This window comes from Gracilinanus agilis, chromosome 2 (genome assembly GCF_016433145.1).
Source record: "Gracilinanus agilis isolate LMUSP501 chromosome 2, AgileGrace, whole genome shotgun sequence".
Classification (NCBI taxonomy): Eukaryota; Metazoa; Chordata; class Mammalia; order Didelphimorphia; family Didelphidae; genus Gracilinanus; species Gracilinanus agilis.
This window is the reverse complement of record NC_058131.1, coordinates 584,255,130-584,271,890: the sequence shown is the minus strand read 5'-3', so window position 1 is coordinate 584,271,890 and position 16,761 is coordinate 584,255,130. Positions and strand designations below refer to the sequence as shown.

Sequence of the window (16,761 nt, the reverse complement as noted above, 5' to 3'; positions counted from 1 at the left end):
TTGCTCAAAATACTCTGGCTTTGGTTCTAAACACAAAACAGAAGAGAAGCTTAGACAAAACCAAAGGGCCACATTTTTCTAAATTCTGACATTTGTTTCCTGTCTTGGATCTAGTGAAACATAGAGAGATAAGTAAGCAGATGAAGAAATTTATAAAAAAGATCATAGTTCTAAAGCTGAAAAGACTTCAGAAGCCCATGGTTCAACCCCCTCATTTTATAAATATCAGAAGGCAGAATGTGAACCTAAGCCTTCTGATTCCATTTTCTTTCCACTGTATCAACTCTAATTAAATAAATAAAAAGATGCTGGAAAAGGCTCTTTGCATTTTTAATATTTACAGTATTTTACAAAGCTCTTTGCATAAAAATGAATACATAGAAAAAAACACCAACAACTATCTATCATCAGTAATCCTCACTGGTGAGCTCACCATTTATAAGGAAGACATCATTCTGCGCAGCCTGTCACAGAGACTCATCTACAGTCAGGAACATTCAAATGATTAAAATATCATGATGAGGCCTTTCTATAAAGATTATGAATTACCATCTGGAAGACTTTAAATTCCAGCTGTGATTAGCCAACAAGAAATGATTTAAAATAATTTTTAAAATGTGTTAAACTAAAACAATGCCATGTATGACACTCCCTAAATCATATTCTATTGGCATTATTTATAATTTTTATTGCCTCCAACCTTTAAATGAATCTACATTTATAAATAACTGAACTAAACACCATTTCCCGTTAAGTCGTCACTGTGAAAAGCATACGCTAGGCAGCTGAATAGTAGGTTAAATTTATCTTGCTAATGTCAAGAGACATAAGCAAGATTCTTAACCTCATCCACCAGATGAGGGTCCTCTACGTCCTGGTCTCCATGAACATGTTCCACTTCCTTCTCCAGTCAAAGGGTTATAACCTAGAACGACAAAGAAAATTATCATTCTAGTTATGTAGGAAACATAATATGGAACACACACACAAAAATCAAGTAGTGAAAAGATTTTGCTTACCAACTTATTCACAACCAAGGAGAATTTTTTTTTTTTTTGGGTAAATGAGCGGCTAAAGTGAATAGTAAACAGACTTTGAAGTGATACCTCTATCAACTAAGACTGATCCACGTATTACATTTATTACATATATATTACACCATCATAGAATTATGTCATTTCAAAGTTGGAAGGGGCCTCAGTAGTCACTTGGTCTAATTCATGCCTGAAAAATATCCCAAAGTAATTATCTAGTGACCTCCAGTGAGAAGTCACTACCCTTCAAAAGCAGCCTATTCCCCTTTGGTATAATTCTGCCAGTAGTTTTGGCTTCTTAGGTCAAACCCTCTTCCACGTGACAGTTCTTCTCTTCTCCAAGGTAAACCTATGACCCTTCAGTTGATTCTCATATAACATGATCTTTACCATTAATTTCCTCCAAGAAATCTCCAGTTTCAATGTCTTTTCTACAATGTTGTAGTCAGTACTGAACACAACACTTTAGATGTGGTTTGATCAATGCTGAAGACACTGCAGCCATCATTTCCGCATTCCAAAAAGCAAAGATTGTTTTTAATGTAGCCTGAAACTTTATTATTGTGGTTGCCATAATCACACTGTTAATTCATATGAAGTTTGCAATCCATAAAAACTCCTAAATCTTAATTAGACAAACTTATTTCTAACTATGTCTCTCCTATGTGAAACTGAGTTTTTGAACCCAAGTATAAAACTTTGTACTGATTCCACTTAAATTTTATCTCATTACATTTGGCTCAATTCCAAGCTGTTGCTGTCTTTTTGAATCCTGATTTTTTTTCCCACCCTAGGTCACTTGCTTCATTTCAGCTTTGTGGCATCTATAAAATGATGTGTGCTATCTACAACCAAAGTCATTAAAAAAAGGTTTGGTAGCACAGGGCTAACCACAGATCTGTATGTAGGGTCACTTGGAGATTTCTTTCCAGGATGATCTTAAACTATTAAAAACTGCTTTTAATCAGGTCTTAATTCATTTAATGATATTATTTAGCACAAATGTCTTTCATCTTTTTCCAATACAATGAAAGACTGTCAAAAGCATGGCTAAAACCTAAGTATTCCTATTCATCTAGTAATACTGTTAACCATTTCCTTAATAATACATTCTATAATTTTAGCAGGAACATAATCCAAGCTCACTAGCAGATAGCCTAGAATCAGTTCTGTTCTAGATTTTGCAAAATGGGACAATATCTACATTTCTTTAGTTCTGAAATTTACTATTTTCCCCAGTCTTTCAACAATCAGTGACAGTGGCTTAATAATTACATTGACCAATTATTCAGTAGCCTTCGCTACATTTAGTCATTTGTGCCAGGTGACTTGAACTCATCACAAAGACAATTTGGTGCTCTCACTATCTTCTTACTTATCTTGTATTAGTCATAGTTCTTATTTCCAGTTTGAAGAGAGATCATTCTCTTTGGTAAAGAATACAAAGCAAAGTAAAAATGTAGGAGCTCTGCCTCATTTCTGTGATCAATCATCACCATCTCACCTACCCCTTACAGTAAATCTGCTCCTTTTCCATACTCTCGTTTAAAAGAAAATCTTTTTGCTATTCTTAGCTTTTCTAATTCACTGAGCTTTAGCACTTCTGATATGTGATTGTATTGAACTTTTGTATTCAAACCTGTTACCTACACTTTTACCTTTGTTCCTATCATTCTACCCCAGCAATTAGTTCCTCCCTACTGGCAAGAATGAAATCCAAAACAGATGTTCCCCCTCTTGTTATCAAGAGTAGTATATAGCACAAGGAGCAATGGGATTTGAGCTGAAACACCTGGGTTCAAATCTTGTCTCTATTATTTACTATTTCTATGATCTGAGGGCAATTTTCCTAATCTGTAAAATGAGAGAGTTAGACTTGATTTATGAAATCATGAAGGAAGAATTTACTATACTAAAGCAATTTAAGAAATAAGTATTGCTTTGGGGAGAGAGAACACTTCAGCAGATACCTAGATAATTGAGATCCCTATAACTTATTATACATGTGTCCATGCCAAGCTTATCATTTATTTCCTTACAATTTGACTACTTTTTTTCTTTCCAAGCAGCTGTTAGTACTCTGATGAATGTCACTTCTGTTTCTGCCTCTAGTGAACCTTCATGCATCCTTCTTTTTCCATTTCCTGAATTTCCTTATTCAAATATATTGCCTTATTCAATGCAACCTCTCCCTTGTGTTTTAGCTAATAAGTACTTAGCTAATAAGTATTTCTTCTGAATTTCGCATATCCTTCTCCTCAGTGATACCTAAATAAAAGATCTCATTAAGTGTCTGTAAAATCTCTGAGATCAATTTTGCCTCCTTGTATTCCAATCTCTAATTTATCTTGTTACTTCCTTTGTATATTTGTGTCTATTTGTATCAGAAGCCACTAGGTTTTTTTATAGGCCATTTTCTCAGAATCTGTCCTCTGAGAAATTGAGCATTTCAAATGCTATTTTTTCCTTACAGGTGATTTCTATACTCTCATATTTAACTTTTTATGTACATAAACAGATTCCTTTCTCCTTTTTCAGTTTTTCAGTTCTTGTTAGATTTGTTAAGACTCCAGGCAAATTAGCAGCACTTCTAAGATGCATTCCATCCCTGGCCAGAAGTTTGTCATTGTTGTTATAAGTTTCATAATCAACTTTTCACTTCCCTAGTCTGTTTTTTTCCTCTGAACCCCTTGCTCTCAATGGGCAATAGTGACAAAAACCACTTGTATCCTAAGATTTCCTTGCCCAAGACTTAATAATCTTTGACACTACTTTCTGGGTTCCTTCTGGTAAATTCACTTATGTTGACATGAATAGCCATCCAATTTGATGAGTGGGAGCAGACTAATATAGTAGAAAAAGCACTGGATTTAGAATCAGAGCACCTGGACTCAAATGTACATTTTTCTAGTGACCTTCAAAAAGTCATCTCATCACTTTGAACCTCCTTATCTGTACAATAAGAAAATGAAACTAGATGGTCTCCAAGTCTCCTTACAGCTCTAAATCTATGATCCTGAGTCTTGAGAGGGTCTTTGTCATGTTTTAGATAAATGTTCCAGAAAGATAAGAGCCTTCCCTACTATTATTAGACTAATATACAGCTGCCTTAAGTTTCCTTTCAGCACAAAGTCACCAACCACCACTACATTTAAGTATCTTCTCTGATCCTAAATGAACTCTCTAATCTGACAACATCTGCACAACCACTTTATCATTCTTTGGAAGACAAGTAGTACTTTCTTCCTCAGAGAGTACAGCTTTAGTTCCTTCCACGCTACAGAACCTCAAATTTGTTTCTTAGTCTCCTCACATTTTCCTGCCCATTAACACCTGACATAGATAAGAATTTTTTTCTGGTTCTTCAGATTCTTTCCCCCCCTTCTTTAGGTTAATTAATTTAGGTTACTTTAGAAAGTTCAGCATAATGGTACATAGTTTCTTGCCCTTCTCCATATGATCTAAAATAACCTTTGGATATAACCATTACAAATTATATCTAAAATTTGCCCCTTTTCTCCTAGGGCTCATACTTTCCACAATAACACACTGTATTCCTGTAATTAATATAACAGAAATTTTATAATTACAAAAACTACATTTCACACAAAATGCACTCTCACATGGTAGGTCCTTTGGGAGAAACAAAAGAAATAAATCATGCCTAGAGTTCCACCTTCAAGAAACTGTTCTGCAATAAGACTCTAACACATAAAATGGAGAATATAAAATGAAATATGATTTAGTGTCAAAATGGGCAAAAAAAGAAAAGTGACAGTAGAACCACATAATGAATTAGGAGTTTAAAATTTTATAAAATGACATTTGTAGTACACCACAAAGGTCACTGGCCCTACCTGTGAGACCTTGAGCAAGTCACTTATTAGTTTCTTTGACCCTTATTTTCCTCATTTGTAAAATGAGATTCCTTGTAGCTCTGGATCTACAATTCTATTAGTTAACCCCACTCTCCCCAATTATTTGAGGTTTTCAGGCTGCTTGTTATGGTTGACCACAAAAAGGACAAATCCAAAGACTTTGACCTCACTTCTTGACTTCCAACTCATGAGTTTCAGAATCTGAAAGCTGCAGTTGTCTAGTCTTTTAGTGTGATATAGAATGACTGTTCTTTCAGAAAAATTTTTCTGTGAGTTTATAAGCCCTAAAGTAATACAACAATTTTAAGCATAAAACAATGTTTGCTTTATTAAACTTATCAAAGAACTATGTAATAGCTTTGTTTACTCATCAACAAAACAATTTAGTTGGTACTTACCATTTCCCCGCAAAGGCTTTTTGTCAGATTTAGGCTTTGTTATAGTTGAGGAAGTGGAAGGACCAGGTTCAGGTTCCTGTTGTCAGTATATAAAACAAATATACTTTTTAGAAGTAATTTTCAAATCATGTTTTAAAAGTAATTTACTTAATACATGAACATATAAGATAAAGTTTGTCATCACCTGTGGCCACTTTTTAGCATTTCCTTTATAGCTTTTTCCTTCTTGCATGCTTTCCCACATCTCTATCTTCTGTTTTCTTTTCTCCTCTTCAAGCTAAATACAGCAATACAGCAATTAAATATAGCAATAATTAAACTTATACATGTATTGTGTATGTGTGTGAATACACACATATAGTTCTCTGAACAATACCATAAAAACACTTAACAAGTCTTTTAAATCTTAAACCTTAATAAAAAATTATTTGATTTGCACATTCTTCCATTTTTAAAACTAAAGCCTGCCAAATGACTAACTTAATTAGAACTAGAACCAAAACATTTACTTTTTCACACAACTCCTTCTATACATACAAGTATAAATATGTATTCCACAAAAGCTTGTCAAGGAAACTGAGCTATACTTTCAGATAAAAAACAAGAGAGCAAAATGTCTTATAGATCAAGAGAAAAGACAGAAAGGAACTAAATGGTGTGACCTCAGCCAAGTCATTCTCCCCAACCCCCCCGTGGGGCATGACTTATAAAATAATGATTTGGGATAGTGGCCTCAGTAGCCCTTCTGGCTTTGGACCTATGATCCCCTGAGCAAAGGATAGATATAAGGGGTAGGCTATCATTCTGTTTTAAAGATGAGCAATGTGTGACTACAGAGAGGGCACACAAATGGTAAGAAGTAGAGACAGGATGTGAACCCACATCCTCTGACTCCAAATCCAGGTATCTTTCCCACTGTATCATATTAAGTTTCTGGAACTTTTCAAGCATGGTTTTGATTTAAATCACTTGTTATAGAGAATCATGAAGTATTTGACAAAACCATGCATGCATTTAGGATTCACTCTTTTTAAAAAAGATATATTAAACATTTTAAAATAATGATTAATTTCAAGCTATATAAAAATACTTAATGATTTGGCTACTTATCTAAGCTAAATGAAATACCTAATTTCATTGAAAAGTGGATCACTTTATAATTCAACAAGTTAACAATCATGGATACTTTTGATTTACTAAGCCAAACAAAAATTCACTCAGGATGTAGGTATTTTAACTGAATAACTCATATAGCCTGGTCTTTTTTCCTCAACAAAGGTTATTTTTATGTTCATCTTTATATAATATTTTTTTTAAACCCTTATCTTCCATCTTGGAGTTGATACTGTGTATTGGCTCCAAGCAGAAGAGTGGTAAGGGTAGGCAATGGGGGGGAGTCAAGTGACATGCCCAGGGTCACACAGCTGGGAAGTGTCTGAGACCAGATTTGAACCTAGGACCTCCCATCTCTAGGCTTGGCTCTCAATCCACTGAGTTACCCAGCTGCCCCTTATATAATACTTTTAAATCAAGTAATTTCTCTAGATATACAAATCCAGAGATTTAGAAGTCATATAAATATCTCTTTAATGCTAATCATTTATATAACCTAGGCTGATTAGACATTGATTCTACCCTGATTAGGTAACCTTTCTAAAGATAACTTTTATATAAGTATACTATAAAAAACTGGATACCAATATAGTCCATAGTTCATTGTGAAATATTTGTAAAATTCATCTCATGTTAGATGAACTGAGCAAATTTAGAAAGCACAGTCCTTACTCCTAATGGCATCTTTCAGCTTCAACGTAGCCAAAATTGTTTTTTTTTTTAAGGAAAAATCATTATTGAAAACAAATAGGATTTATAGTCTTTTAGGTATAGTGGTAATTTTAATAAATGCACTTGAACCTCTAGAATGTCTTTAAATTTTAATATTATATCCATTTTCCTTTTGAAAACTGTCCAATTAGTTATGGGTATCAAGTAACTCATTTTTGCTTTTTTTTTTTTTTTTTTTTTTGAGGTTACTGTTGGGAGTATAGGCAACCTAGAAAATTTACTTCTACCCTAAATATAAATCCTGTCTACATTTCCAAAAAATAACTGTCCTTTTTCCTTTTAAGATATTCAATGATAAAGAACTCATCACTTCAAAGGAGTTCATTCCATTTCTGGACAAATCTAATTGATATTTTAGGAGATACTTTCCTTATGCTGACTTTGAATCTGTTTCAGAGAATCACAGATCATAAAGTCATAGATTTAGAGCTGACAAAGGTCTCAGGGAATCATTTTAGTCAACTCCCTTCATTTTACAGACAAGAAAACTGAGGACTACAGAGGTTAAATGATCAATCCAAAGTATCATTGAGAAGTAAATTTCAGAATTTGAACCCAGGTCCCCTGACTTCAAATATAGCACTCTTTCCACTCTACCACACTGCCTCCTGTAATCTCAAGGTACTATTCCTAAACTCTGCCCTTCTAGGCTAAGCAAAACAAATGTACTGTCTCTTCCACATGAAAATCCTTAAACTATTTGGCCCCCTATAAATTTTCCATTCTTTCAGTATCCTCGGTTCCTTTAACCATTTGTGATTAACCAAGATTTCAAATCCCTTTAAGATTTCAGATATCATTATTGGTATACCCGTGTCACTTTCTCTTTGAAATGAAGTACCAGAATGTGACCAATATTTCAGACATGGTCTAAGGAGTATACAATGGAACTACTGCCTCCCTCATTCTTGACACTACTTCTGTTATTGCAACAAGGATCATATTAACCATTGTGGCTGCTATATCATACTTTTGACTTCCTGAAATTGCTACATACTAACAGCCCTTTATTATAAACTGCTTTCAAGTAAATACTGTATTTGTAGCTAATTTTTAAAAAAATCTATGTGTCAGGCTTTATAATTATCCCTACTAAATTTGTCTCATATTTTATAAAATGGCATTTCATTAACACTAAATGTCAACAAAATTAAACTAGTAATTATTTACATTTAAGTCTCTAGTTTCTCAGTCTTTCACTATCACCTTCAGAAATGCCTTTTCTTCTAGTTCTATTTACTTTTTACACTGTATCACAAATTTTCTTCTATATTTATATTCCTCACATTTGCAGGTCATAATTTATTTGATCATTACCCTACTCTTGGACATTTAGATTATTTCATATGTACACATGTGTGTACATATACACATACATACATGCAGTTGGAATGATGTCATGAAAAAAATTTCAACAGTTAGCTTTTTATTATTTTATGATATCCCCAAAAATGGAATTATTGGGACAAAAGGCATGTTTGTTTTTGTAGCTTTTTACTGCTAGACTATCTTCTAAAAGGATTCTACAAGTTTGCAATTCTACTAGTCCAGAATTAACCTGTTTCTTCAAAAACATGCTATTAATAATTTTTACCAGTTTGGTATCTGTGTAGTGAGATGTTCAAGTTGTTTTAATCTGTCTCTGACTTACTGGGCTAAGCATTTTCAAGTGATTAAAATTATTTTTGAAAATTTCTTTTTTGAAAATGTTCCTTTCATATCTGCTAACTACACTACCTTGAATTTTTAATATGATGGTTCCTTAGATATTTTAGACATCCAAGTTTTTCTGTCTTCATCATATTTCCCCATTCTGTTCTTTTTGTTTTGAACAGAAATCTTAAAGTCCACCTTGTCCTTAATAAATTATTTGTTAAATAGGAAAAATTGTTTCCCACAATTAAGATAAATGTATTATTTGATTTTCTTCCATTTTTCAAATAGTTTTAAAAAGACATTTGTTAGATAATGAATTCTTCCTGACTTTTCTTTTTCAAAAAATTCCTATATTTTTCTTATTCTAGTTTTCCCCCTTTGAATAGTCTTAAAGATGGGAGTAATTTCATTACTTTCTTTGGTATTTGTATTTATTTTCTTAATTGAGGTATTTTTCATACAAATAATATACATGCATTTGTTTTTGCAGGAATGTTTAATATTTCTCTTTTATGGAACTTCTTTCATTGATGATTAAACTTATGTTTGCAGGATATGCCATTTTAGGGTACCTCTTGAATTCCTATGCTTTTACGTATTATTTTTATTCCTTTCTTCTGTTTCTGGTGGGTATAAAATAAGCTTTTGTTATTCAAATTTCCTCTTCTTATATTTTAAGGTCTTTCTCCTGTTGCTCTCAGAATTTGTCATTGAATTGTTAAAATTTAATCCCATGGGCAGCTAGGTAGCTCAGTGAATTGAGAGCCAGGCCTAGAGACAGGACATCCTAGGTTCAACTCTGGCCTCAGACACTTTCCAGCTGTGTGACTCTGGGCAAGTCACTTGACCCCCATTGCCTACTCTTACCACTCTTCTGCCTTGGAGGACTGAAGGTAAGGGTTAAAAAAAAATTTTTTTTTAATCACTACACATCTTGGGAGTTGCAGCATAAGAGTTTTGTTTTTTTTTTTTAAACCCTTGTACTTCGGTGTATTGTCTCATAGGTGGAAGAGTGGTAAGGGTGGGCAATGGGGGTCAAGGGACTTGCCCAGGGTCACACAGCTGGGAAGTGGCTGAGGCCGGGTTTGAACCTAGGACCTCCTGTCTCTAGGCCTGACTCTCACTCCACTGAGCTACCCAGCTGCCCCTATGCAGCATAAGAGTTTTAAAAATTTTCCTGAAGGTGATCTGTGGATTCTTTTTCTTGGCACTTTGTTTTCAAGTTTTTGGCAGTTTTCTTGTATTATAGCATTCAACTTTGAATTGTCATGTGCTTCTGAGAGAACTTTAATCCTTAAGTTGTCTCTATACATCCTGTCTTTGACATCAGTGTCTGAATTTTTATATTCTATGAATTTATTAAATGTTAATTTTTTAATATAAATTTAATTGTATATCTATTCTAGTCTATGCCACTGGTGTATTTATTTACCTATTTTTGATGAGTATTAGTTTTTATGATCATTACTTTGTAATCTATTTTAAATTCTGAGAGCATTAAAACATCTTTTTCAACTTCATTTTTTTTCTAGTATGCCCCTTGATATTCATTTAAAGGGGAAGGTAAGTGTTATTATTATAATCCTCATTTTACAGCTGAGGAAACTAAGGCAATGAAAGGTTAAGTGACTGATGCCAGATTTCAATCAATCTTTTCCCTTTCCCATGGTCTACTCTTTGTATATGTTCATATAATTTAGGGCAAAAGGGACCTGTAGTTCATCTAAACAAACCTCTTAATTTTATATATGAGGAAAGTTGATGGATAGAAGTTCATTTATTTTCCCTAAGGCCACACAAAGATATCAAGATAACCTTGAATCCTATTCCTTTCCATTAAATCAATCTCTAGCCTCTTCATTGGGGAAGTGGAATGTACCTCAAACATCACATGGGAAAGAGGGAATCTTCAAGTCCATATCTTCTACCACTATTTCTATTTTACTCATAGATAAGTATGTATATAACATGCCAGTCCTGTCTGCTTCCTGTGCCCTTTGGAACCTCTCATTCATTTTACACAAACTCTCCTACTTCAAACATTCCAGTACCTCTTTGCATTAACAGAAGCTTGGTTTTCCACCCCAAGGACTACAGTTTTTACAAAAGTCTCCATTAGAGAAGACTTCTTTAGTCCTAGTGAGGTATATAACAAAGGGTCAGACCCTAACAACAACTTCCTTCTAGACTACTCTTCTGATGCCATCTTTCATGGGAAAAGAAAAGCACACTTGGGTACTACTGGTGACATAATGAATTGTTTTGGCCATTTTGGAAAGCAATATGAAACTATGCACCAAAAGTTACTAAACTGTGCCTAACTTTTGACTCAAGGATACCACTGTTAGGTCTATAAACCAAAGATATGGAAGAAAAAGTGTAAAGACCTACTTATGCCTAAAAATATTTATTGCCCCTCTTTCTGATGTAGCAAAAAAAAAGGGGGAGAGAATGAGGTGCCTTTCAACTGGACAATGGTTGAACGAATTATATGAATGCAATGGGATATTATTATGCCTTAAGAAACAATGAAAAAGATGCTTTTGGAGAAATCTGGATTTATATAAATTAATACAGATGAAAGTGTGCATAACCAGTGGAAAAATTTATGTAGTGCCAAATATTATTTTAAAAATGGTAAACTTCAAAAGATTTAATAACTATAGTCAGGTGCTGCCCATTTTCTAGCAGAGAGGTGATGAACTCAAGGTATTGAAACAGATTTTTGGACATGGCAAAGCTGTGCATATTACTTAACTCTGCTTATTTGTGTTTTCCTTATTTTTTAATGGGGGGAAAAAAAGCAAAAAATAATAATAATAATAAAGAGTTCCATTGAGGGCAGCTAGGTAGCACAGTGAAGAGATGACTAGGCTTGGAGTTAGGACCTGAGCTCAAATCTGGCCTTAGGCATTTTTTGGCTATGTGACCCTGTGCAAGTCACTTAACACCATTTACCTAGCCCTTGACTCTATCTTAAGCAATATTAATAAGACAGAAAGTAAGGGTTTAAAAAAACAAGTTTCATTGAAGCAGCTCAGAAAAATGAACAGAAGGATACAGAAGTTTAAAGGGAAACAAAGAAAAGAAGGACAGTTTTAAAACTAAGATACTTTAAAAAATCTAGCAAGGTGTATGTAATAGACTCTTGACTTCACATATAAACCTCTTGCTTTTCTACTTTTTATCTAAGGAAATTCCTTCTCATTTGTTGACAAAAAATGTCAAAAATATGTCCCTCCTTAAAAATTCATTTTGACTTCTTCCATTCCCTCTGCTTTCCATCTATAAATAAATATACAGGCTACTGACCTATTCTCTCCGCCTAGCCTTCTTCAATTACTTCAACAACTAATTAATAATTTCCTTCAAGTTACATTGCTGATTCTTCAAACACTCTGATCTCAGTTTGACTTTTAGCTACATATCAGCAAAGCTCTTATTAGTTCGCTTTACCAATCTTTTCTTCAATATTCTGAAGATTGTATTTACCACAATGTCACATCTTTCCACCTTTCCTAATCTTTTACATGTCTTGACTTTCTTTCCTGGACTATCCCCCCCCCAGTCTTGAATTAATCTAATTAACTATCAATTAATATTTAATTATTAGTAAATTAATTAAAGACAGGGAATTTAATTAAATTATTTATTAGTTAGTAATTAATGTTAATAAATTAAAAAATTTAATTAACTTAAATATCCATTTAGGTTTTACTGTTACCTTATTTACTGACCTATATAAGGGTCAGCCATTTTAATAATTTATTGACCATCATCCTAGCTACTCTTCCCTTTGGCTTCTGGCCATTCCCAACTTATTTATTCCCATATTCCTATGCTACTAAGCATTGATGGGGGAGAATCCATCAAAAATTCTTCTTTACTTCCCCATATAAAGCTGTCATTTTTTTCACTAATTCTCAAAAGAGTAGCTTATACTATATTTCAAACTACTTAGAAAACAGTTCTTCTTAGTTCTGAGGGGTAGGGAGAAAGGGATTCAAACAGTATTTACCTACCTTACCCTCTGCCTCAACATTTCCTCCTTGCTTCTCCATTCCTGTGACTGGGTAGTAAAACCTAAATTCCTTCAATAAAAGGACAATTTTTTGTTTTTCTTTGTATCCTAATACCCAGCACAGAAGCTACTTAATAAATCTAGACTGATATAACAACCTAATCTTCATATTTCCATTTTCTTCTATATATATATATATACATATACATATATATATGTTTTGTATATAGTAACTAGTGTTAAATGGTTGTTCAATACTTGAGGTTTCACTTCACACCCAAAAAATTAGCAAAGATGATAAAAGAGAGAAAGTGAGTGTTGGAGGGACTGTGAAATGTTAGGCACATTAATACAATATTGGGATTATCTGAAGACAGGGACTAAAATGCCCAAACCATTAGACCCAGAGATTCTATTACTAAGCACAATGAAAGGCCCCCCAACACACCAAATATCTTTAGTAGCACATTCTGCAGCAAAGAACTTGAAATAAAGCAAATGTCTATTGCTTGAGGAATAGCCAAATAAACAGGGATACCAGTGCGTGATAGAATATTACCACATTGTTAGAAACAATGAATACAATGAACACAAAGCAGCATAGGAAGATTTACATGAAGTAGATGCAAAATTCAGCAAGCAGAGCCAGGAAAACCACCTACATAATGACTATAATGATGTAAATGCAAAGAATACAGAGGTGAGGGATCCCTTTGGGGATCACAGCTTATAATATCACTCTTTTAAATGTTAATTTTGCTGAACTTTCTTTTCTTCTTATAAAAGATGCTCTCTGGGAAGGGGGTGGAGCAAGGGATATGGTTACAAATGTAGATGAGGTTAAAAACAACATATATTACTAATAATTTATTTTTTTTAATGGTTGTTCAATGATACTTCTCCACAAAGGAGTTCTTGGTCTCTGTATTCATGGAGCAAGTAAAAATTAATTCGTTTTCAGGTAACACTTTAAAGAGACTGTTACACAGAGATTTTCATGGTAACAGTATTTGATATATAATGAAAACTTTCTTTGCTGCTAAATTAAATTACTATATGAAGAATGGGCAATAGAAGTTGAATTAGGCAAGATAAGCTATACTTGGGGAAGTAGCACTCAATTTCAAATCAATTAACAAGCTACACTGCTAAAAATAGTCCCTGCTCTAAAGGAATTTACTTATATAAGACAATGTCAATGTGTACAAAGTTTACATTCTTGAGATGGCACACAAATACTCTGGTAATAAAAAGAGAATAAAGTGTGCAATTATGTGGAATAAGTTATATGATATGCTACATGGAAACATTCTAGTCAGAGCTCACAAATAATTGATTCTGAACATTTAGAATGAATAATTACTTGTTCTAGGTGGAGCTATGGGATGAAATAAAAAATGAAATGACAACATTCTAGTTTGGGACTAAATAAAAATGAGAACATGAAAAACTACTCAATAGACACACATATAAGTATGAAATAAAAGGGTTTTTAAAAGTCTATTAGCCTCAACCTTTCATACCTGCTTTAATTTTTCTTTATACTTTTCAGCTTGTGTATTTAATTCTTCTTGCATTCTCAAACGAGAAGCTGCTAAAGCTTCCTGTTGTTTAACTACAGCTTCAGGTTCTAGAAAATCAAGAGGAAAAGACACAAAACATTACCTTGAATAATCAGAAAATGTAAAGTCCAAAAAACTTCCCACTCCACATTCATACGTTTATTCCATATAGGTCTATTTTGTATTTTGTTTTATGAATACTTTTATTTTGGGAGACATTTTATTGTTAAAATTTAGCAACTCAATGATGAAGTACGTGGTTCAATGGAGAAAGCTCTTGAATTGGGGGTAGAAGACTAAGAGCTAGAATCCTGGTTCTACATTAATACTTATTTAGTTCTACTTACTACCTGTAGTGACCTTGGCAAGTCATGTTCTGGGCCTATGGATTTTGAATAGGTAGAAAGAATACAAACTGGTTTTTGAGGGGGAGGTGTAGATCAGGAAAACCTTTCTAGATTGTCACCTAAGCAAAACTGAAGTATTTTAAGTGGTAGAGGTGAGGAAGACATGAGTTTTAGAACTGTGAGAAACTGGAGGCAGGAGGCACATAAGGATATTGCTTTAGTGTTAAGTTCATTACTGTTTTCATGTAATGGACCTTTTTGGCACTCTGTTAAAGGGTATGGAAACATTTCCAAAATAATTTTTAAAATATTCATAATCAAAGGGAAAACAAAAGATATCAATAAAATTTATTAAAAAAATAAATTATTAGTCCATTATTTTTGGGAAAACAGTCAGAATTTACTTGGAGCTAAGTTGGGTGAATAAGACTGCTTAGTATTAGCTTTGGTTAAAAAAAAAAGGCTGTATCTTTAAAGTAACCAAACTGATCTTAAAGGGCTCACAAATAGGCAATTTATCAAAACTATATCCTATTAGTAGTTATATACTGAATGTCACATTTCAAAAGAAAAAAACCTAGTAAATCTGGATACAATTTATTTTGAGATTTGGTGTGTGTTCATTTAATTTTTATAAGCAGGACAATTTGATAAGTGGTAGTTTGTAGTAATGCCAGTAATGTAAAATACATTAGTTAGTTAACTACTTGGGTTTCTCAGGCAAAATTATAATAGTTCTAGGTTTAGAAGGTAGAGGTAAGGGGCCCCTAGTAGTAACCTAGACTTCATCTAACATAAACAGTCTTTGCTTCCTTCTGAAGCTTAAAGACCCAACAGATGATTAACAAAATGTCAAATGAATTGAATCTTTCCAGATATTTCTAGTGACTATGATTTGAGCTTTGACAAATCAGAGAATGAATGCTCATGGCTTAAAGCAACAGGATGCCTCTCTTTTCTTGTTTTCCCTTCCCTTAAAAACCAAGAAAATTTACACAGCTCCTAAATTTGGAAGCTGGCCTCCAGAACCAAAGAACAAAATTTGTTAAGCCTTGATATATGTCTATAGATATACAGGACATAGAAGTTTCAGAAACTTCATTTTTAATCAGTTCTATAAATTACTACTTAAAAAATGCTCAACTATGAAATGCTATATACTGTATAAAGCATACTACTCAGGTGAAAATTCAAGGAACTGCCATGTTATAATCCAAGATGAAGAAAAAAGAAACAGTACATTCATAAAAATGTATTTAAAGCAAATTCCAACTGTTCTTTTAAAAGCTACACAATCTTAATATTAATTGTCTAAGTGTAAAAAAATTAGGTACGCAGGCCATCACTTCTATTTTCATAATTCTTATTTTTCTATTTATTTATTTATAGATACAGACCTATATTGGATGCAACCGATTCATCCAAGGCTCTCTGTCTTGCGACTCTTAAGCTACCAAAAAGCCTTTGAAAGATCAGGTAGAGAAGAACAAAGCTGAAAAGAAAATACCAGCCATAACTGGAAAGCAGCCAGCCCACTAGAAAAAAAGAAGAAGAAAGTTATTAGTCATACCCAAAGTGGTCTCTCTGACTTTAAAGCATGGAGCTGACTTTTCTCCCAGAGCCAACATAAGGCCACATAAGCAAGCTCCAGGTTTAACAACTGCTACTCACATGACTCATGCAAAATAGTTTAAGTGCTGCCAAAAAGTTATGAGAAACAAAAGTCTGACATCAAATAGATAAATGGGGGCTGGGTGGGCCAGACACTCAATTATGTACTAAGTGCCTACTATGTGTCAGTCATGGGACTGAGCGCTGAGGAATACAAAGAAGGGTAATTGCAGGCCCCAGACCTTCCAGGTGCTCAGTCCAAAGGATCAACAGGGTTAGACAGAAAGGGACTAATGTCTCGCACTATGAACCACCTAAAAATTCGTGAATGACACAAAAAGTCGATTTCATTTCTGAAAGCTGGAGTCGGAGTGGGAGTCCCACTGTACCTAAAGATTCCCAAACTTTG

At 33.6% G+C, this 16,761-nt stretch overlaps 1 protein-coding gene across 1 annotated transcript in view; it reads right to left on the bottom strand.

Moving 5' to 3' along the window:
* Positions 1-313: 313 nt before the first annotated feature.
* SELENOS (selenoprotein S) overlaps positions 314-16,761 on the bottom strand; it is a 21,972-nt gene continuing 5,524 nt past the window's right edge. The window contains exons 4-6 of the mRNA XM_044662455.1: positions 5,495-5,587; positions 5,311-5,386; positions 314-925 (exon numbers count right to left, since the gene is read on the bottom strand). Coding sequence (XP_044518390.1) covers positions 846-925; positions 5,311-5,386; positions 5,495-5,587 — 249 coding nt within the window. The 3' untranslated portion in view covers positions 314-845. The remainder of the gene's footprint in view (positions 926-5,310; positions 5,387-5,494; positions 5,588-16,761) is intronic.